Here is a 23,015-nt window from a genome sequence, read left to right as displayed (position 1 = left end):
CTTGTCAATTTCCTTTCCATGAGAGGCTACTGTTTGCAATTGTGACTAACAGAGAAGAGTTGAGAATTGAGCAGCGAGATATATGTTCACATTACATATAAACTCCTGCAGGTTAGTATAGTCAGGAAGCAGGGAGAGAATTCCAAAGTCTAGTTGTCCAAGAAAAGTAGAAAGCTTTTCGGCATCTAGAGACCCCAACAGTAAAGAGGTGGAATTTTGCTGCTTAGGTTAATCGGGACTATGTACAATGTCGAAGGGGCACAAGTACTACGGGTTCTTCAAAGCAGATTACATTAAAGTAATTGCCTAACAGGCACAGGGATGCAATATTGTGATGATAGGACAGAGGTGGAAGCTTGACTGAGAGTGCAGGATCTATTAGATTTGAGAGTCTTTTTTAGACGCTGTCACAGCGTGAGAAACTAGTGATAGATGCACCAGCCCAAATGTGGGAACAATATGCCATGCATGGGACAATTGTGGCTTTTTAAAGATATAAAATACTCTCTGGTATGAATAATTTTCTAGCATGGTAGAGGAAGCCCATCTTCTTTGCAGCAGCTTTGGCCTCAACATATTTGTTTCAATTCATGTTGCCTGTGTATGTTAAGCCAGGGAGTTTGAAGGATGGGCTCTCATAGCAATCAGTAGTTTATAAGATACATTTTTTGTGGTTGTTAAAGGAAAGAACCTTAGTCTTGGTAGCATTAACAATATCATCCAGCCACATTCTTCTACCGATAGAAGGTCGTTTTCTAGGTTTTTTGCTCCTGCCTTACTGTTTTTACTTTTTACTAAAAATTGCATAATTATCCAAATAAAAAAATGAGTTGCATTAAAACTTTGCATTCAAATGTAAATATACCATTTTACTGGATTACTGATATTGAACATTCATTTACTTTCATTTACAGCCGTTATTAAATATAATATTTATCCATGTGTATGTGATCAGATCTCTATCTACGGAAGTCTTTCTCTCTGGTGTTTGTTGCGTTTATAAACTGAAGGACAAGGGGAATAACTCAACTCAATCAGTTTTAATAATTACTGCCCTTTGATTATTTGATAAAATGGTAATAAGGTGCAGTGCAATAACCGAGTGATTCAGGCATAGATCAAAGTGTAGTATTTGTTCTCTCTCAGAAGACTGACGACTGAGACAATTTTTACTTTTGTTCCGTTTCTCCGCGTTAAAAAACGACCCTGTTGTCTAACTCTGTCCCGTGGGGAGGCATTGTAAATAGGAACTGAGTGATTGGAGTTATTGTTAAAACCTGCTACTTTTTAAGTATGAAGATTTAAGTTTGGTCTTAAATGTTATCTCGGAATGTAACAAAGTTGTTGAATGTTGAGCCAATATGTTGAACAAAGATGGCGGCAGTAAATCAAATCGGCAAAGAATCAATGCAGTCACTATCTCGAGTGTTAAGTAATTCTTAAGAACAAAGATGGCGGCATTAGATCGGCAAAGAATCAATGTGGTCACAATCAGCAGTAGTTCAGTTGTTCAAGATGGAGGTTGACAGCGAACTGACTTGAGTTCAAAATTCAATATTTTTATAATGAGGTTAAAGGCTTCTCATTGGTTGATTGTCCTGACTGTAGTTATAAATAAGATCGTCCATAACATTGGGATCATACCCTCATTAGTCAAAAACATTTTAACAAAAGTAGATATAAAAAACTAAGTGATAATGGCATAGTGGCCCTTTTGCATAGGTAGTCATCAATGCAAGGGAAATAACTTCTTTTGACTAAGAGATTCGCCATTCATCAGATGATAATATGGAGTACTGAAACCAACACAACTTAGATGAATTCTACTTCTTATCAAAAATTTTTTTTATTTTTTTAAAAAACGAAAATGTGACGATAGTAGCATATGGATTAAAATTTTTATTAGATATTACACTTATAAAATTGTCGCAGGTTTTTTATTTAAAATTACAATTATGGTTGCACCGATAAGCAAATTGATCGAATATTGATTGTCAGCCAATTACCAATTAATCAGCCAATTGACAAGTTTTCTAATGTCGATTTATCAAATTTTGCTGTTACAAATGGTACTAATATTAATTTAATTATATTGTAAACAAAGACAAGTCGAATCTCTTTTTTGCTTCCCAGTGAAAATTCACCAGAAGCACATGCACTGTCTATACTGTATTTTCAAATAACAAGCATGGCGCACTGCTAACATGTAAACTTTTGCAACTGAATTTGAGACAAACAGAGGTAAGCATATGAAAAAATTCTCTTCTTTCATTTTACTAACGAATTAGCATTATTTTTTATTATTTTTAAATCACTGTTAAAGAAAATTATTTTCCAGATAACTATTACTAATTTTTGCATTGAGGAATTGTACAGTAAATTGCAACCATGTACAAATTAAAAAGAAAGCATTCATCATCAGTCATACTCTTGTTATTAATTTTTGGACCTGTGCTATCATTACATATATATTTTTAATTTTCTAGTTTTGATAATGCATATTTTATTGAGATAAATTACTAATTAAGTACTAGACAGACATAATTTAAATACATTAAAAAAAATTAATTAAATATTTACAACAAACATTAACCATTATAGTAACCAGTCTCTGCTGGAAGTATTTTGATGTCAATCTCAAGAATAAGAATGCCTGCAAGTTATCTCAAACCATCACATCAAAAGGTGCAAATCAGTAAAAACTTTTACAATGATTAAATGTTAGACCATCTTTAAAAGGTTCATTCAAAAGAAGCAAAAGTTGCAAATAAAAAAAGGAAGGGATAGACATTTCAGGAACAAGTGGCAGCAACTACGAGCCTCCAGTGAAACACCAAACTACTACAGAATCAATATTGGCTAAGAAGAAATTTGGGGATACAAATGATCACAGGTCACAAGAGATCCATTATCTGATAAGAGAAATAATTGCTGTTGATATTCAACCATAATCTGTAACATCTGACATTGGATTTGATAGACTTACTGCAAAACTTTGTTCAAATTACAGCATTCCTTCAAAAAAGTACTTCACTGAAAAAAAAAGTCTGATATATTTACAAAAGTAGAAAGAAAAATTCAACCATTTCTTGATGAAATTAGCAGCATTTCCTTGACTACAAACATTTAGCTACTACAAATAACATTTATTTTTTGGAGTTTGACAGGTCATTGGCTTTCAAATGATTTTGAACATTGCAGAGATGGCTTAGAGTTGTTTCATTTTCTAGCACACACGCAGGTGCAAGAATAAGTGAAGAATTGCACAATGTTCTGGATGAGTATAAAATTCCCAATAAAGTTTTCTTAGTCTTGCAGGATTCAGTAGCAAATATGGTTACTGGTGTCAGAGAATGTGGTTTAGAGTCACTATCATGCTTCATACATTGCGACTCTCAATAAATGACTCATTATTTTCTCAACAGGCTGTGAAGATAACGGTTACAACTAATAAAAATACAGTTCCTCACTTTAATCACTCTTCATTAGCAATTAGAAAATTAACTGAAATACAAGATCAGGTTAATTTGGAAAAACATAAACTCATTAAAAATGTGACCATACGGTGGAATTCAACATATCTGCCGAAGAAGAATTTAGAACAACAAAAAGTTCTTGTAACATATGCTGTTGATAATAAGCTTCCTATTTTAACAACTTTCCAATCAGAACTTGTTCAAAAAACTGCCCAGTTACAGAGTCCATTTGAAGAAATCACCAAAGAAGCAAGTAACAGAACTACAATTTTAGCTCTGAGGTTATTTCTATTAAAAGCAATTCAATCTAATTATGACATTTCTGACTTTAGTAAAAGCCTTTTTTACCATTGTTGAACAATTCAGTGAATTAATGCAAACAAGATTTTCATCCTATCTAAATGATAAAACCTTGTCTGTGTCTACTTTCCTAGATACAAGATTCAAATGTAAATTTCAAAAAGATGACATGGAAATCACCGTTAAGAATTGGATTCTACGTCTTTTACTTTCTACTGATGATAATGAAGCAGAATCAGGATACACTTCTTCAAGCTCTGTTGAATGTCACAAACATCAAAGTGAAACTGTATCTCTTTCAAGCCTGTTTGATGAATTAGCTTCAAATAAGCCGACAGTAGCAAATCCAAACTTAGAGCAGGTAGAAGCTGAGTTAAACCTGGAGACTTCAACTACAACAGAAATCCAAGAATCACAATCTAAACTCAAAAGGAGTAAATCCCTTATGGTTAAGTGCACAAAAGAACTTGACCAAAATGTAGCTTTACCACTACTCACAAGAGGTGACGATCCATTTCAGTGGTGGAAAAAGACACAAGAGACCTTACCACTACTGAGTACACTGGCTTCTAAATATTTAAGCGCACCATCTTCATCTGTGGAGAGTGAGAGGCTGTTTAGTACAGCCAGTAAACATACAATGAACAGGCTGTTTCCTGAGAATGGAGAAACTCTAATGTTTCTGCATTACAACATAAGAGTATTCAACTTTAAATGCTGATAAGACTATGAGAGCAGATGAAGCAGGCAGCAAGAATAGAAGAGGAAGTAGAATAGCAGCAGCAGGTGCAGAGCAGGGATAACCACTGCAATATTCTCCAGTGGAAGCAGAACTTCAGCTAATAGTTATTTGCTTAAGAATTGAAAACTGTATTTTTTAATTTCGTTTAATAAAGTTTATATCCAGCTCATAATATTTCCGTATTCATTTATCTGACCACGTCAGTATCTAAGTGCATCGATTGGATTGCTACCAAGCTTATCAAGACTGACCAACTATTCAGTTGTAGACAGGTTTCCACGGATTGAGTTTGCCTTTTGACAGCTGCTTGGATACCCATTTGCCTTTCAAACTTACTTAGAACAGCCATAAGGGATGCCTTTCTTCACACCAACGCCTTTAAAAGGGATGAACATTTTGTCGAGACAATATCTTGTTATAGTTCTCCTTCAAATGCAGTATTATGTTTGTCCACTGATCATCTGTACGACCACATTGTCCTCTGATCCACTACCACACTTGTTTATTGAGGTTTACTTCTTTAAATCCATTGTGTTGTCTATGCATATTAACAGGATTACCTCTTGAAGAGTGTAATTCTTTGCTATGCACAGATGGTCATTCACTATGTAGATTATCATCCATGTTTTTTTTCATAATTTGACTTTTTTTTTATATAATTAACACTCATACATAAAGAACATTATTTTAAGCAAACCTAACATCAAAAAATTAAAAAAAAATTTTTCAGTTTGCCAAAACGTTTTGTTACTTTGGTAATACCATTAAAACACAGGGTGGAACTAGGTGTTAGTGTGATTGCTAGACTTGAATGGAATAAGTTCAATGAACTTCTGCCATTAATAACCAGCAGTGCATTGCCATTATCAAGCAAGGGAAAAGTCTATCAGACATGGTCAGATAAATAAATATGGAAATAATCATTAGGCGTCAGGTATAAATGTCAGGAGGACTAATAAGAGTTATTTCCCCTTGAATTGTGATGTCTTAATGGTATTTAAAAATATGATTTGAGCAAAATGTTATCATTTTGTGTAATATCATGCAGTGCGGGAATACAGAAATAACGTCAGTGCATTCATTCCCTCTGCAAATGTAAGACTGGAAATTTCCAACCGAGTAGAGATCACAAAGGCTATAATTGACGAATGTCATCTTACTCGTATGGAAATGCTCTTCCTCCGAGCCCCTTCTTCCTGGTTCAAAACCACCAGTAAGAACACCTCAAGAATCAGGCAACAAACTCATTCCTCACTCTAACCTAGCTAAAAAGAGATCATTTTCACTTGATTAAAATATAGCTTTAAGTATGAAACATCAGTGATTAGACAGACTATTGCAAATAGAGCGCATACCCTCAATTTGAACTAAAATAATCAACATTTTCACATAGAATCTCTTTAATCTCAGATGACAAGGGATGAAGATAATTGCTTTTTACCTGAATTCCAAATTTTAGCACACATGAAGCAGCCTTTGGAAGTGGCGTAGGCATCTCTGTCCAAATCAAAATCATGAACTGAACAACTAGAACATTCAACGCAATCAATACCATTTGGACTTTTCTCCAGATCTACGCCAGGTCGCCGAAGTGCACCCGGGACTCGGACCTGAAGATTCCACATCCATTGAAAAGAAGAACTTAATCCATCATTCCATCCTGAAAGATTAAAAGAGTAAAATTTTAAACCGGGTGAAAGAAATAAGACATAGCAAACAAATATATCTCAAATAATATTATCTGAAACTCCTTTTGTTGATATGAAACCTATAGGAATGTAGAGATACCGTTTCCACAACAAGGAGGCTATTAGTGAGGGGACGATTTCAATATTTTTTCCTCGATTCTGATACAATTAACGATTCTGTACTAAATTCCCAATTCCGATACAATTACTGATTCTGTTTTGAATTCCCAATTCTGATACAATTAATTTGGAAAAAACAAACTCATTAAAGATGTTACCATATGGTGGAATTCAATATATTATCTGCCGAATAAGAATTTAGAACAACAAAAAGTTCTTGTAACGTATGCTGTTGATAATAAGCTTCCTACTTTTTCCAATCAGAATTCTGTTCTAAATTTCCAATTCCGATACAATTAGCAATTCTGTTCTAAATTATTAATTTTGATTCTTTTAAAATCTTTAAATATTTAACCATAGTTGTCTTTTTTTTTTTAGTTATGATTAAACCTATATAATATATGCAAATATTTTCACACACATAAAAAATACATTTATAGGAGGATGATTTTAATTTTACTGATACTTTGAAATTAAAAAAAATATTCGTCATTTTGTCTTTATTACCAGCAATAATAATAATGGTCAAAATCAAACAAACAAAAATGATTAAAAGAATCGCTTTTGGTATCAGAAAATATGCACAAATTTTTCCGATCAGATAATGATTCCCATATTCCAAAATGTTCTAACCCTGCTTTGTTGGGCTGAAGTATTTGTTATGGGTAGTCTAAGGAGGTTTCTCCTCCTAGGCTTTACTTTCTCTCTAGAAATCGGAAAAGTTGCCGGAAAAAAAAACGACACAAACACTGTCAGACGATAAATTCAAAACACTGAAGACAAAACTTTAACACAAGAAACAAAAACCTACTGAAAGTTTAATTATATGAAGGAATGGTATTTAGTTCTCTCCCACTCCAAGAACTTAGACACCAGGGTCGGAAAATGGGGTTGAGAAGTCAGCGTCCCTGGAGGAGGGGAACTATGACCTGCAAAAAATGTCTGGGCAGCCCTGTTGGTATTCTTCGGTAAGGGCGCCTCAGGCGACTAGCAATAAACTAACCTCTTATCAAAGAGGGAAGATAAAGCCTGGAAGGGTGGACCCCCTAGGACTGCACAGAACTAGCATTACACCGCAATCAACAGGGACCAGATCATTACAGCAATGGTCTAATCTTGATTTTGGGGCTTGAGGATAAAAATCCCTAGCCTTTTGATTATATGAAAACCCTATTTTTTTAACAAGAAAAGGCTATTAAAAATATTTTTATAAAAAATTTCACAGAAATAAGCTGTTTACTTAAAGACAAAAACATAGAAACAACTATGAATGAAAATCAAGTTTTTTATTTTTATATTTACATGAAAATTTTTTATTAACATTTTTTTTTCATGGAAACAACTATGATTGAAAACATTTTTTTTTCATGGAAACAACTATAATTGAAAACAATTTTTTTTCATGGAAACAACTATAATTGAAAACAATTTTTTTTCATGGAAACAACTATAATTGAAAACAATTTTTTTTCATGGAAACAATTATAATTGAAAACAATTTTTTTTCATGGAAACAACTATAATTGAAAACAATTTTTTTTCTTCAAGAATAGTATAACATAAGTGAGTTATTTTCCTATTAATAAAAACATCATCTAAAAACTGATTGCTGAATCACATCAGTTTTTTACGGCTGCTTTTCTGGCAGCTCACCATAAACTGACAGAAAATACCAATGCGACCTTTGCTTAGGTGTTTTTTTTTTACCACTTATCAAAGACCGAAAGTCACTCGAGGATACGGGTTAATGAATGTAAGGTAGTAGCTTAGTAATCATTAGTGGTGTAGAATTTGGATTATTTAAAGGGACGGCTCAACAAGAAGTTGTTTACATTGGAATTGAAAGCTACCATATTGTAATCAGCCCGGAAGCAGGCCAATGGAACAGTATTTCATATGCAGGCAGTTTTAGAACAGAAGCTTTGCTCATAAAATCTGTGTTTAGAATTAGGTACAGACAAAGAGTAGGGAAAATTGTTAATCATGGATGTAGCTAGTTGAGTCTTTTTTGTGAAAGTTTGGTAAGAGGGACCATAGATAGGAGCTCAGACGAGCACGTGTCATGAAAATAACGATAAAGCAGAGACAAATTCACAACGTCTCTTCTGTGGGAAAGAGGTTGCAGGGAAGAGAAAAGAGCATCAGTACCAAATATGCATTAAATCAATAAAACTTTTTAAACTCCTCGGCCTAACGTTCACAGGGAACATGAGTTGGAACAATTACATTGAGAGCATTGCCAGGACCGCTGCAAAGAAGGTAGGCTCTCTCTACCATGCTAGAAAACTACTAATGCCTGAAAGTATCCAGTACCTCTATAAGGCCACCATTCGCCCATGTATGGAGTATTGTTGTCATATTTGGGCTGGTGCATCTGCTACTAGTCTCTCACTCCTAGACAAGGTTCAAAAGAGAGTCGCCAACCTGGTAGGTCCTGAATTAACGATTCTGTACTAAATTCCCTCATCTACGCTTCAGTCTCTGTCCCATCGACGAAATGTTGCATCTCTCTGCTGGTTCTACAAGTATTTTAATGGTGAATCCTCCGACAAACTACAAGCACTTGTACTCCCCTCAACGTAAATACCCCCGATAAGCAGCTAAATTCCACCCCTACACAGTAGAGATCCCTAGATGTAAGAGAGCTTTCTACTCCAGTAGTTTCTTCCCAAGAACTTCTAGACTTTGGAACTTCCTTCCAGGTCCCTACTTCCCCAACTGTACTGACATGCAGAAGTTCAAGTGTCTTGTGAACAAACATCTTGCTGCTCAACTCTCTACATAGTACCCCTGTAGCTTGTTCCAGATAGCAGCCCCATACACCAAAGTGGCAATGTGCCTTGTTTGGGGTGAAAATGCAATTAAAAAAAATTTTTTTTTGTTTGGGGTGAAAATGCAATTAAAAAAAAAATTTTTGTTTGGGGTGAAAATGCAATTAAAAAAAAAAATTTTTGTTTGGGGTGAAAATGCAATTAAAAAAAATTTTTTGTTTGGGGTGAAAATGCAATTAAAAAAAAAATTTTTTTGTTTGGGGTGAAAATGCAATAAAAAAAAAAATTTTTGTTTGGTGTTAAAATGCAATTAAAAAAAAAAAATTTTTGTTTGGGGTGAAAATGCAATTAAAAAAAAAAAAAATTTTTTTAAATAAAACAAATGTCATTCATTGAAATGACACAATTTTGGAAGAATTGTTTAACTTAGTAACATTAGATTAATCACCATTCAATATTTTTTGATATCAGAAGATATTTTTTTACATGAGAAAGGTGATAACATGCACATTGTTATGCATGCTAGGAACAGTGAAGGGACCAATGGACATAACGTAACAAAAAATAAAAATGAAAATTTTAAAAAAAAAGGGGGGAGGGGAAGGAATGGGATATCTCTTCTCAGGACATCTGTGGAGTACACATGGCAGCGGAAAACATGGAAATAGCAAAACAAATGCGAAATGAGATGTTAGAATCTTTTATTAAAGATAAAACTAATACTAGCTGAAAAAAGGAGAAGGTCAAGAACTAAAAAAAAAAAGGGAACATAATGCAAAACAGCAAAACAAAGGAATCGATGGAATGGGAATTCTTTTCTAATTAATTGAGTCAAGCATGGAATATCGTTTGGCACTTGTACAGTTTAATCAAGACATTAAAAAATGAAAATATCGAAAAAAAAAAAAAAAGGTTATATTTTACATATCTGTTTTGACCTGAAGATCACCGGAAAAAAATTTCACTTAATTTGATTGAGTAGTTTTCTTTTTTACAGCGGAAAAACATGTTTTTATGACAGCATGCTGAAGGTAGACATCTTTGAATTTTTTAAATTTTTGTTTGGATTTTTAGAACACGCCACGGGGAGATAACTCAGTTTAAAGCGCTGATAACTTCCTTCCCATCTTTAATATTAGCTTTTCTTCCTAAAAATTTAACATCTTGCTCAGTATCATAACAAATTGTTTTTTCGCTGTAAAAAAAAAAAAAAAAAAAAAAAAAAAAAAATACTCAATGAAATTGAGTGAATTTTTTTTCAGAGAACTTCATTCCATAAAGGATACGTACAATATAAACTTTTTCGATATTTTCATTTTTTAATGTCTTGATTAAACTGTACAAGTACCTATCGTTTGTATTAAACACAAAAGAAATAAAATGTTAGTTGTATCGGATAGTCACTTGTCAGCATGGGGAGAGTCAAGAGAGAGAGAAATATGGTAAAAAGAGTAGCTTACAATTTGCTGGTATCTTTTACCGTCCGCAGTAAGGTTAGTATTTTTTTAAGTGTCCTTCCTGTATGTTTTATACTTTTTCTTTTTATTCTTATCAGCCGTGAACCTTCAGGTATGTATGTGTTACATCATGGACGTGTTTCATTCTGATTCTCGTATACTTGTTCTGTCGATGGTGGGAGCGACTCATCATATGTTCTACCTCATTGCTAATCTGCCCCTAAAAAGAACAAAGATCAAAAATTCTCTTCCGGTTTTACCCGCTGCACATGTCTAAGAGCAGGGGAGAAGCTTCATCATGGGTGCATGCGTTTACTACTGTCTCGGGAGGAAGGGCCAGTGTTCATTTTACTTGGGTTTTACAAGCCCGGTTCTCTCACACTGGTCCATCCTCTCTTTCCCTCCTCCCTATATCTCATCATTCTCTCTTTCTCTCCGTATCTTGTTACTCCATCTTTTTGTTATGACCTCATTACTCTCCCATATGCAAACTTCTTTGCTGACAAGAGGTATAAAACAAAATAAAACAAAACAAATTGATAAATACAGGTGATACATGCTCGGCTTTTAAATGTTCAATTAAAGCTTTAACTCTATCCTATGATTACATAACAACTGCTAAAAACAGCCTATCCTGCCTTGACAGAGTACAAAATAGACTTTGTGGCTTAGTGGGGGATGCCCTTTTCTCTTCCCATCAACTCTCTCCCACAGAAGAGACGTTGCAAACCTGTCTTTTTTTTATCGTTATTTCCATGGCAAGTGTTCATCTGAACTTCAATCTCTGGTCCCCCCTCGCCAATCTTTCATGATAAACACCCATCTAGCTGAAACCACTGTCATTAATTTTCCCCACTCTTTATCTGTGCCAAAATCAAAGCGTAGATTCCATGAGCAAAGCTTTTTTTCTTAGAAGTGCACGACTGTGGAACTCTCTTCCGTTTGCCTGTTTCTCACCTGACTACAACTTGGAGGTCTTCAAGTCCAACATAAACAAATTCCTGATGAATCACTCCCTTAAGTAAGACACTTTATCAAATCTCCAATACTAACGGTTACTACGATACTATCCCATTGATTACTGTACACGCAATAACCCTTATCCCCGAGTGGCTTCTGGGCCTTGATAAGTGGTGACCTCCATGTAAAAAAAAAAATTTTCTGAAAATAACAACACGGACCTGAAACGTGTTGGAATCTTATTATATAGACTTTGATGTTTAATCACGTGTTGGAGAGAACCTTGTCATGGAAGTGAATTAGCATGTACAGTTAAAAAAAACATGAGCAAAAAGTAGTGATTTCAAATCAGAGATGTGCTGTTTTGTATATTTTATGAGGTGGAATTGTACTTACCTCCTGGGTTAAAACCAACAATCTTTGAGTTTCCAGGATTTGACCAAGGATTTTGAATAATCTTCAGAACAAAACCTTCATGATTTGAATTATATTTGGTTCTGCCAGTCTTAAAACGAACAGTGAGATAATTCTTAGAGGTTTTGTACACTCTCTTCACGGGCAACGAAGAACCACAGAGGCCTTCCAAAGGTGTCATGAGCATGGCATTATCAACTCTTGCAGCTGGAAAAAAAAAAAATATATATATATATATACATATATATTAATGTTGGTTCGATTAATTGGAATTGAAAAATCGGAAGATTTGACGGTATCAGAATCGGTATCAGAAAAAATTGTACCGATTTTCCGATGCCAAAATGATTCTTTCAATTGTCTTTTTTATCTGATTTTTTTTTTAGCTAAATCGTTCCATTTAAAGGAATGAACATTTTGTCGAGACAATATCTCGCCATAGTTCTCCACCAAATGCAGTATTATGTTTGTCCACTGATCATCTGTACGATCACGTTGTCCTCCGATCCACTACCACACTTGTTTATTGAGGTTTACTTCTCTAGATCCATTGTGTTGTCTATGCATATTAACAGGATTACCTCTTGAAGAGTGTAATTGTTTGCTATGCACAGATGGTCATTCACTATGTAGATTATCATCCATGTGTTTTTCATAATTTTTAATAAGTATACTTGACTTCTTTTTTTTTTTATAATTAACAATCATACATAAAGAACATTATTTTAAGCAAACCTAACATCAAAAAAAAAAAAACAACAACAAAATCATAGACATTAAAATATATAAAAATAAATATTAGTGTTGGGATGATTAATCGGAATCAGGAATCGGTAAAATCGGAACTTTTATGGGTATCTGAAATCAGTATCGGAAAAATTTGTGCTTATATTCCGATGCAAAAAACGATTCCTTTAATTATATATATTTTTTTTATTTGATTTTGTTTTAACAAAAATCTTTCACTGCTGGCAGTAATAATAGAATAATAAATATTTATTGGTTTAAATTCCCAGTAAAACTAAAGTCTATAGATCACTTCCTAACAAGTATATTTTTATGTTTGAGAAAATATATGCACGTTTAAGATGTCTTTTCACTGTAATTAAGACAAAATAACCATTTTATAGTTAAATATTTAGAAATTTATAAAGAATCGGAATTGGTAATTGTATCGGAATCTGGAAATTGGAACGGAATCTGGAAAAATATTGGAATCGTCCCATCACTAATAAATATATAAGCACATATGATGGGCTCTCCCGTTGATTTCGACGTATGAGCTTTGCCGCAACAACTAAATTATTCAAAAATCCACGCAGATGATCTGTTTATAGTGGTGAAGGCTTTGTGCAGAACCAACCACACTTTTTTGATACAAATGCTAATCTCAATCGGTGTAATGGCTGCCACAAAGCAGACAGTAAGACTTCTGATTTTTACATCAGAGTGTTCTTTCTAGACACACGTCTTAAGACTGAGGGTACATCTCTCCCAGTGGATTAAACGTGCCCCCAGATACCAACCTGGAAATTTCTACATCCCGACGTGATACATACAGCACCTAGCATTCCCAAATGGTCATCCATGAGGTACTTATCTTACGACCGGGCAATACCAGGCGGACCACTAGTATATATATATATATATATATATATATTAGTGTTGGGACCATTAATTGGAATCAGAAAATCGGAAGATTTGACGGTATCAGAATTGGTATCGGAAAAATTTTTTTATCAATTTTCCGATGCCAAAATGATTCTTTTAATTGTCTTTTATATTTGATTTTGTTTTAAGCTAAATTGTTCCATCGCTGGTAAGTATGATAAAATAATAAATATTTATTGATTTTAAAATACCAGTGAAGCTAAAAATCAATAGATTTTCCCCCACAAGTTTATTTTTACATTTAGGAAAATATTTGCACATTAAAATGTGTGTTTTACGGTAATCAGAGAAAAAATACAACTATATAGTTCAATATTTAGAGATTTATAAAGAATCAGAATCAGGAAAAATATTGGAATCGTCCCATCACTAATATATATATAAAAAAGTGATCTTGTCGATTTGTGTGTGAAAAGTCTCTACCAAACTCCTCTCTGAATATTTGGTCTACAGAGTTAAAATTTGGTTGGCTGGTTGTTTTTGTTTTACGGCATATCAACCCTTTTCAGGTTATTTAATGCCTAATCCAAAGATTTTGAAAAAAAATTTTTTAATAGAATATATTTGTTGTTTTCAAGTCGGTTTCTATTTAACCCATAGTTGGAACCCTAACAGGTACTACCACCCCGGGTCAGAGTGGACCTGAGAGCAATGGCAATTAAAGGGTGGCTCCACACTCCCCAAATCCCGCAAGCTGTGGTCTCACTACTGGATATAGTTTAATGACACGACCATCTACGGCAACACATCAAAGGCTGTAAATGACAAAGTTCTCTCTGATTCTCTCTCCTCTGATCTCGAGCGCGTGGTTCAGTGGGGGAAGACGTGGCTGGTTACTTTTAATGCATCTAAAACCAAACTCCTATCCTTACATCATCAACGCTCTGATCCCCATCTGGCATCAATTGGGATGGATGGCTCTCGTCTGGGAGAGGCCCCGTGTTTTGACAAGCTTCTGGGTTTGACCTTTACTCCTGATCTGAAATGGAACACGTACATCAAGTCTGTTGCTAAGGTCGCTGGAAAGATGGTGGGATCCTTCTACCGCTCCAAAAGATATCTCACTACTGATGCAATTCTCTATCTATATAAAAGCCAAGTACGTCCAAGGATGGAATACTGTTGCCATATCTGGGCAGGAGCTGCTAAAAACAGCCTATCCTGCCTTGACAGAGTACAAAATAGACTTCGTGGCTTAGTGGGGGATGCCCTTTTCTCTACCCTGCAACCTCTCTCCCACAGAAGAGACGTTGCGAGCCTATCCTTGTTTTATCATTATTTCCATGGCAGGTACTCGTCTGAACTCCAATCTCTGGTCCCCCCCCGCGCCAATCTTTCACGAAAAACACCCGTCTAGCTGAATCTACTGTGAAAAATTTCCCCCACTCTTTATCTGTGCCTAAATCAAAACGTGGATTTGATGAACAAAGCTTCTTTCTTAGAACTGCACGTCTGCTTCCCACCTGACTACAACTTGGATGTCTTCAAGTCCAACGTTAACAAATTCCTAATGAACCGCCCCCTTAAGTAAACACTTCATCAAATCTCCACACTAACGTATTGTACTTGCAATAACCCTTATCCCTGAGTAGCTTCCGGGCCTTGATAAGTGGTGACGACCGTATAAAAAAAAAAAAAGGTCATATCCAAGACCAGTTAAAATTTGATATATAGAATATCTGAATCTGTAACACACTTTCGCTTTGTATTTTAGCCAACAAAACACTGCACACGAGATTATAAAAAATAAATATGTAATATATCTCAACATCCCTTTTTTGAAATAAATTATTTCCTTACATTAAAAATTGACCTTGTGATGAAAAACCTAACAATGCGGTTTGCTTATCTGTTTATTTACACGAGTTAAAGTTTAATAGATTCAACCAGAAGGCATCCCTTTCATTTTGCTTATTTTGTGAGATCCTTGTAACTTAACTGATCTAAAAGTTTAAAGCACAAAAATAACTTTTAAAGCAAAAGCTTCTTTTAAAATGACACTCACCATCATAGATTTTTAAATAATCCATACAAATTCCTTGATCTGTTGGTTGTGGCAGATCTATTAGCAATATTTCGACATCAAATTGGTAATCATTTTTACCAATCAGCGTGAGGGCATTATCGCAATTCAGTTTGTAATAATAGTAATCATTTGATCCCTTTGCTTTTGACATTATACGTTCTTCATTGTTGGTTTTCATGTAGTATTGCGTTAGTTTAAGATCCTCAGAACAGTCTTCTGTTTGAACAAAATAGTCCGCTAAAAAAGAGAAAACAAATAGGAAAGATTAATAGGCATAGAGAAAAACAATGTGCGAAACTGGATAAATGGGTGGTAGATTAGAAATCGATGTGCAGCACAAAACAAATAAGCATAATAAGTAGGAAGCTTGCTCTCGTTCCGTCAGCTATGACTGGATGGAGGTTCTAAATAATTCGCAGTTGTACTTTTCGGTTGCTCATACTGAGAATTTAAAACCTTCAACTTTCAGGAGAATATCACTTTTGCAATTGCGCCACGTGTTTGATGTGACCTCCAATCTTCTTCAGGTGTATCTTGTCAAACTCGGGAATCTGGACAGCAGGACCCGTGGCGCATTGAGACATTTGCTGGAACATTCGAATATCTATGTATCTCATATAGAGATCAAGTGTTAGCCCCAGGGAGGGTCCCCATCATTTCTGAGAACTTTGATGGAAGTAAAATAAAATATAAGAAAGAATCAAACTGGTTTTAAGATACTATTAAAAATATTATGTTGAAACCAAACATTAAACCATTATTACTAGAGATTGTATTTATTTGCTTCCCCACTGAGCAAATTAGGCAAAGGTCGTTTTTTAATGTGGAGCGGGAAAACCAGCTTCCCCAAGGGGGCACTCTGGAGGGTCCAAAAAAATAGCAAAACTGCCAGAACATCTTTGCCTCAGGCCAAAAAGGCCCAGGCTGTGACCTAGAGCTATGACAAGAGAATATTGTTTTCATTATTTTGACTCTCGAGTATATATCAATTAATATCCTATATGTTTTTAGATAGAGTGATGTGGTTCTCGATTGATTAACTGTATCTAACTGTGTCATATATATATACTCAAGAGTCAAAACAATAAGCTACAACGTTTCTTTCTTTGCTCGTTTAGTTTACTCTTTTTTCTTTTTCACTTCTTTTATTGGTGGACTTTTACATTGAAATGAGATTCTGATGAACACTAAAAAGCAAATGATTTTAATTGCTACCCTTTTTCTTTCTCTACTTTACTTTCTCTGCCCTGCAGTTTGGGGGTTTTTACTTTAGGGTGCTGTGTAAGGACGGAGATACTTTTGGGATGGGATGGATTCAGAGAAATATTTTCAGTGAAAATTCAGAGTTTATAATCAAATGTGAGAAAAACGGGAAACATTATCATACGGTAAACAAAACAAAATGATGAATTAATTTATATACGTTTAAAATGGAAAGTTTACAGCAACAGGAAAAGATAAAATGTTTGTGAATATTTGTATAGTTTTTATAAAAACAAAGGGGTTCATTAGCTGAGACATTAGAGGAAGTCTTGAATGATTAATTAAGAGCCATGAGTTTCAGGGGTCAGGAAAATCGTATACCAAACTTCTTTGCTCAACAAAATAAATTATAATTCAATGAAAGTTGTTTATAAGAGTTAATGTTCATTTGTTTTGTATTACATTTGGAGTTCAGTGCAAAAGATTGTAATTGTATAGTATTTCAATAAATAAAATTTATATAAATTGCCAGACAATAATAAGTCCATGAGTTGTGTCTGTGTGTTCGTTAATGTTAGTGTGTGCGTGAGTGGAGAGAGATATTGCAAAGATGGGCGCACAGAATATGGCATTCAACGACATTGGCCCATAGACTCGGGTCAACTGAGTTTCACTGGTTTATTGAAAGAAAATCTGGCCCTTTTAAAAGGTTTAGACAGACAAAGACCAATTCGAATTACTTCAGAATGTTCTCTGATTGGTTCAAAATATAATTATTTGTTTTTATTAAGGATAATGTATGCGCAGACGATACGCGTACAAACACGTTTATGCATTTGATTTGTCTAAACATCGACGCAAAAATTCTGACAGTCATCTCTTTTCATTGCTCAGATTTGGTCTTTGATTCAGAAATTGTCTGAGATTGCTTTAAAATACAGTATTTTTAAGATAAGCTTTACAGATTAAAATTTGGGGGAGGCATGTTGCAGTCCAGGAGAAAAATACCCTAACTCGCTACAAGAAAAAATAATGAAACGAATTGAATGAAGGAAACAAAGAACTAAAATGCTGGAATAAAATAAACATGCCGTTTATTTTCTGTTGAGAAGTGAAAGTCTTGGGTGTACATGTGTTCATTCGGCCGTTGACGACTACGCGCTTGGAAGAAAATGGGGAATGCAATAGAGAAACGCAAAGTGGCAAGCCGGCCTGTAGAAAGAGAAGGTTAAGCTCAGTAGAGAGTCAGGCACATGTCTGTGTTGATGGATCAAAACTGAAGGGGAGATAGAGTGAGAAAGTCAATCCAGGTTATGGAGATAGAAAGTGTATAAGTGTACGTACGGTCTGATAGCTTTTTGTCCCACATAGTAGCAAGTGGTGTGAGGTACGCGCATGCGCGTGCCTGCCGAAACGGCGGTGGCTGGTGCGCCGAGCAACCACCTCAGAAAGCAGGTTGGAAAAAGGAAGATGCTGCTTATTGCTCTTTCTTTTATACTTGTTTCCGGTGGTCTTTTGTGCATGTGTGGATTTCCTTTGAAAGGGGAAGTGACGTTGTCCATGCGTGCGTGTATGTGAGTACATGTGTGTACGTTAGCGTGTGTGTATATACGTGAATGTATGTGCACGAACGTGAATATATGTACGTGAGTGGACGTGGACGCGTATGTTTGTGTGCGCATATGTATATGACAAGTAATATAGCTTGAAATGTGAACGTGTTTTTTGTGTGAGACTAGGAAAGGCTTGCGCAGGCAGGTTTAGGCAAAAATTAAGGATTTTGTAATCTATAAATTGACTTAACTATTCTGTTACACTCGCCTTTTCTGTTTTTGTTTTATTTATTTATTTTTCATATTGCGATTAGGATTTAGGTTTAGTGTTAGGGTTAAGGAAGAGCTTTTTTTTAGCTATCGGGTCAGCACCTATCATGGTACAAATTTGTTTATTTGTTTTTTCAATATTCCTTTTTGTGTCAACTATATTGCATTTCACTTTAAATGTAACAACAATCAAATCAATCTTTTTTAGAAAAAACGGCTGATTTGTGTTTACATCGGGACTTTTCATATTCCAAAAATCACATAAATTGATCAAGTAGTTTTATTAAACAAAATCCTTATTAAACGAATTTGAGTTTTTTTTCGAAGTTCCCATGTTAAGAATAGCGTTTTAAAATTTTGCAAGTTTGAATTATTTGGAATTCTCTCCTTATTTTCAGCCTGATTTACAAAATGGTGTCATGATATTGTTGCTGTTCATTTAGCCAAAAAATTGGATTTTCTTATTTAAAAATAAAACTGATCAATTTACATGATTTTTGGGATACAATATTTTATTTCTGTTATGAGTACGTACATCACACAGATTTTTTCTTTCTTCTTTGTTTTTTTTTTGTTTTTTTTTTATATAGGTTGAATTCTGGACAAGCACTATTTTTACTTCATTAATTTAAAACAATACTTAAGATTAACTAATATGTATTTCATGTAATAGTTATATTGTCAAGATTGCCGTGATATCGTATTCTGGCACTAGTGCAGTGCACTAGTAGTGCACTTATTGGTCTGTGCTGAAATAATAACGTTATTATTTAGAAAGCCAGGGTGTTTTGTACCTATTCTGTACTTTAATCTTACAATTTAATAATAACAGATATCATAAAACTTTAATTAAACTTGAAAATGGTATTTAAAAAATAGCGCGGATCAATAAGTGCACTAGCACCTGTATTCTTATTGTTTCTGTTTACTTGCCTCCCTACAAGAGCAGAGTTAGACACAAGGTTGGTTTATAATGTGGGGAAAATCCAGCTCCCCAAAAAGGGGCACTCTGGATAGGAACAAAAATTGTCTCAGTCATGATGGATTTCTCCTCCACTGACCGAGGACAGAATAGGTGAAGTTAATAGTCATTCTTCTAGCTCAAATTATAATTGGTTTAGCTTTTATCGATGTTTTCATTTTTACGGCAATTGTTCATAATACACTCCCATTTTATTTGTTTATATATAAGAAAAAAAAAAAAACTGTAAACTTTCCATGCATTTCTTAACATCACATGTGCCCATTTATCCAGTGTTGGCTGGGCGGAAGGGACTTGGTAATCAATCCACTATTATCGACATAAATCATTTTTAAGAAAATAACATTGGGAAATTAGTCAAAAGACAATTACCTACATTTATGGCCTATTCGCGTAAAATAATTCGGCACTTCTGCATGACAGTGTCATGAGGCGGATGAGACAAGTTATCGACCCGTTCTTTGAATGAGAAATGTCCTCTACCGGCCGTTCTATGAACCTCAAATATAAACAAGTGTCTCCGAGAACGCAAAAATATAGGAAAAGCTAAACATTTATTGTATAAAAAATACAATTTTAATGTTTTAATATTATTTCTTTTGAATGAGCGATTCATAACTGAAAATAAAAATAAATATGTTAAAAATGCTAGATTGCTTTGAGAATTATGGTTTTTTTTTCTTGTTCAGTTGTATAAAATGTAACAAGATATAATTATTTTGTTGTTTTTGTTTCCCCCCCCCAATAAAATTGTATAAAAATACATAAAAATATAATTTTTAGCAAAATGTAGCAAAATATAATTTTAAAAACATGAAACATTTATAGAGGTTTAAGAATATATATATATATATATATATATATATATGTATATATATATATATATATATATATTACACAGTAAGATTGTATAAAAATATATCAAAATATAATTTTTGTTTTGTCAATAGAGCAGAATATAATTTTAATACAGAAGTTTTCATTTATTTATTTATAGAAATTTTTAATATTATTATTTATTTTTTTTATGAGTGATAGGATTTATCGACCCCTGTTCGACTGACACACACCCTCTATCGACCGTTCTTGAAACTAAAATGCACACATTCGCCTCATCATGGCACTGTTATGCAGAAGTGCCAATAATTCAATAAATATTGGTATTTATTTGGGCAGTTTACAGACGGTGCTGCAATCTGCATTGGAATAATGTTATTATTTAGAAAAACATTTATAACAGGGGGGGGGGCTTTTTTAACTAATCTGTACTTTTTCGCCTGACAATTTGATAAACCAAAGATAGCGTCAATTTAACTTAGAAAATCTTATCTGAAAAAAAAAATAGGTTCGTGTTCTGCATAATATAGGCTATAGGCCTTGCAAGTTTCGTAAATATCGGATCTGAGGCAAACAGCCCTTTTTTATTTTACGCGACTACTGTCTAAACAAAATGGCTACTTTCCTCAGGTACGATATTTACGGAACTCGCAAGACTTATAACTTCTTTTAAATATTATTTTTTGGGCGCAAATAGATCACAAATTTATGTCGGGATAAAATACTGGTGGAAACATTACATTTTTCACAAGGGTGTATTTACTTTAAAACAAAAGTAGTGTAAAGTACGAGTTTTTTTTTGGTATTATTATACAAACACCGTGACAGCGTTAGGGTTAGGGTTAGGATTAGGGTTAGGATTAGGGTTAGGGTTAGGGTTTAGGGTTAGGGTTAGGGTTGGGGTTAGGGTTAGGTTTAGGGTTAGGGTTAGGGTTAGGGGTAGGGGTAATTCGCTGTCACGGTGTTTGTATAGTTTTACCTTTTTTTTTAATGACGGTTTCGTTACAGCCATTAAGACACTCGATAATCGCTTAAAAATCGAAAATTAAACAAAATACTGGTAGAAACTCAAATAAATTTGATGAGTTTCTACCAGTAAATAAATTTGATGAGTTTCTACCAGTATTTTGTTCAATTTTCGATTTTTAAGCGATTATCGAGGGTCTAAATGGCTGTAACGAAACCGTCATTAAAAAAACTCGTACTTTACACTACTTTTGTTTCAAAGTAAATACACAATCTAAAATAAGTTAAAACACAAAAAAAAACAAAAAAAAAACTTATCCATGTAGGTAGAGAGAGGGGTAACTTATCTTGCTTTGTAATAGATTTATTTTTTTTCACATAGTTTTTCCTTTTTTCTTTTTTTGAGATGATTATATTTTTAATAATTTAAGAGTATATTTTTCTCTAAATTATGACCAAGTCGACACAAGATAAATACCTTTTTAGGTAAATGTAGCCTGGTTGTCCGACTGAAGACTTACCTGCAAAGGATGTTTATTCCAAAAGCCGTTCTTAATATAAGCAAGTTGAGGGTAATATCCTTAAAAAGCAATTCTTTGCAGGTAAATCTTCAGTGGGACATTGGGACAACTAGGCCAATGATCCATTTTTTTTTTTTAAATGTCCACAAATTTTCAACTCTAGTCATTATAACATTTTTAAATTTAAAAGAAAACAACAAAAGAATAAAGTATTTTTCTTATTTTGATTTACTTAAAAAAATAAATTTAAAAAAAAAAACAAACAAAAAAACAGTATACACAAATCAATTTTAAATTTTCCACGAGATTGTTATTATTTCGGAAAATAAATAAAAACCAAACATCACGATTAACGTTTTAATGTTTTTTAATGTTGTTTTCAAATAGGTAATCATCAAACACAAGTGACTCACCTTTAGTGGAATTGATTGCTAGCATCAATATCGTGAATAGACTGACAAAAGTGGCTCGGCCTTCCATTGTGTCAGATTTGATTATAATTGATTAAAATAAATTAATAACAGGTTAAATTAATCCCAATAATTGTTAAAAGGTAAGCAGGAAGCTGACGGACCCAAAAAAGCGGGACATGTTTGTTTATTTATTTATTTTTTTATTTTTTATTTTTTTTACTTTAATTGGGTTACCTGTTGTTGAAACACCTGTGGGACAAGGTAGGCAACTCTTGTTTCCGGTTAGTTTGTCTTTTTTTTAGTTGTTGTTGTTTGTTTTATGGTGGGGGGGGTGAAGAGAAGTTGGGCAGTAATATGTTTGTTTACATGACATTTTTTTAAATTTATGTATGTTGGTACGGTGATAGAAACAGGAAGCGGAGAAAGAATCCCATCAAAGGTACAAGAAAAGAAACTATTAGAGTCTTCCCGGCATCTAGGGGCCTCTACAATAAAGTGGTGAAATTTTGCTGTTAGTTGGGTGCGTTGTGCGTTGTGCGTATTTGAATTTTGGGTACTCATGCAGAGAGCGATCCGTGCTGAAATAATGTTATTATTTAAAAAGCCATTCTTAACATGGGGAGGGTGTTTTGTACCGATTCTGTA

General features: G+C 34.0%; 1 protein-coding gene across 2 annotated transcripts in view; it reads right to left on the bottom strand.

The window, feature by feature from the left end:
* Positions 1 to 22,650, bottom strand: part of LOC145296857 (uncharacterized) — a 32,453-nt gene extending 9,803 nt beyond the window's left edge. Inside the window, exons 1-4 of one of the 2 annotated variants that reach the window (XM_080142990.1) lie at positions 22,371 to 22,650; positions 15,605 to 15,862; positions 11,911 to 12,135; positions 5,960 to 6,178 (exon numbers count right to left, since the gene is read on the bottom strand). In XM_080142990.1, coding sequence (XP_079999116.1) covers positions 5,960 to 6,178; positions 11,911 to 12,135; positions 15,605 to 15,862; positions 22,371 to 22,437 — 769 coding nt within the window. In that variant the 5' untranslated portion in view covers positions 22,438 to 22,650. Of the gene's footprint in view, positions 1 to 5,959; positions 6,179 to 11,910; positions 12,136 to 15,604; positions 15,863 to 21,957; positions 22,063 to 22,370 lie in introns of those variants that run through there. The other variant, XM_080142991.1, reaches the window with a different exon arrangement.
* Between the last annotated feature and the right edge of the window lie 365 nt (positions 22,651 to 23,015).

This window comes from Euprymna scolopes, chromosome 17, assembly GCF_053919585.1.
Source record: "Euprymna scolopes isolate OS-2025 chromosome 17, ASM5391958v1, whole genome shotgun sequence".
NCBI lineage: Eukaryota > Metazoa > Mollusca > Cephalopoda > Sepiida > Sepiolidae > Euprymna > Euprymna scolopes.
The sequence above is the reverse complement of the archived record's forward strand: the minus strand, read 5'-3'. Positions and strand labels throughout refer to the sequence as shown.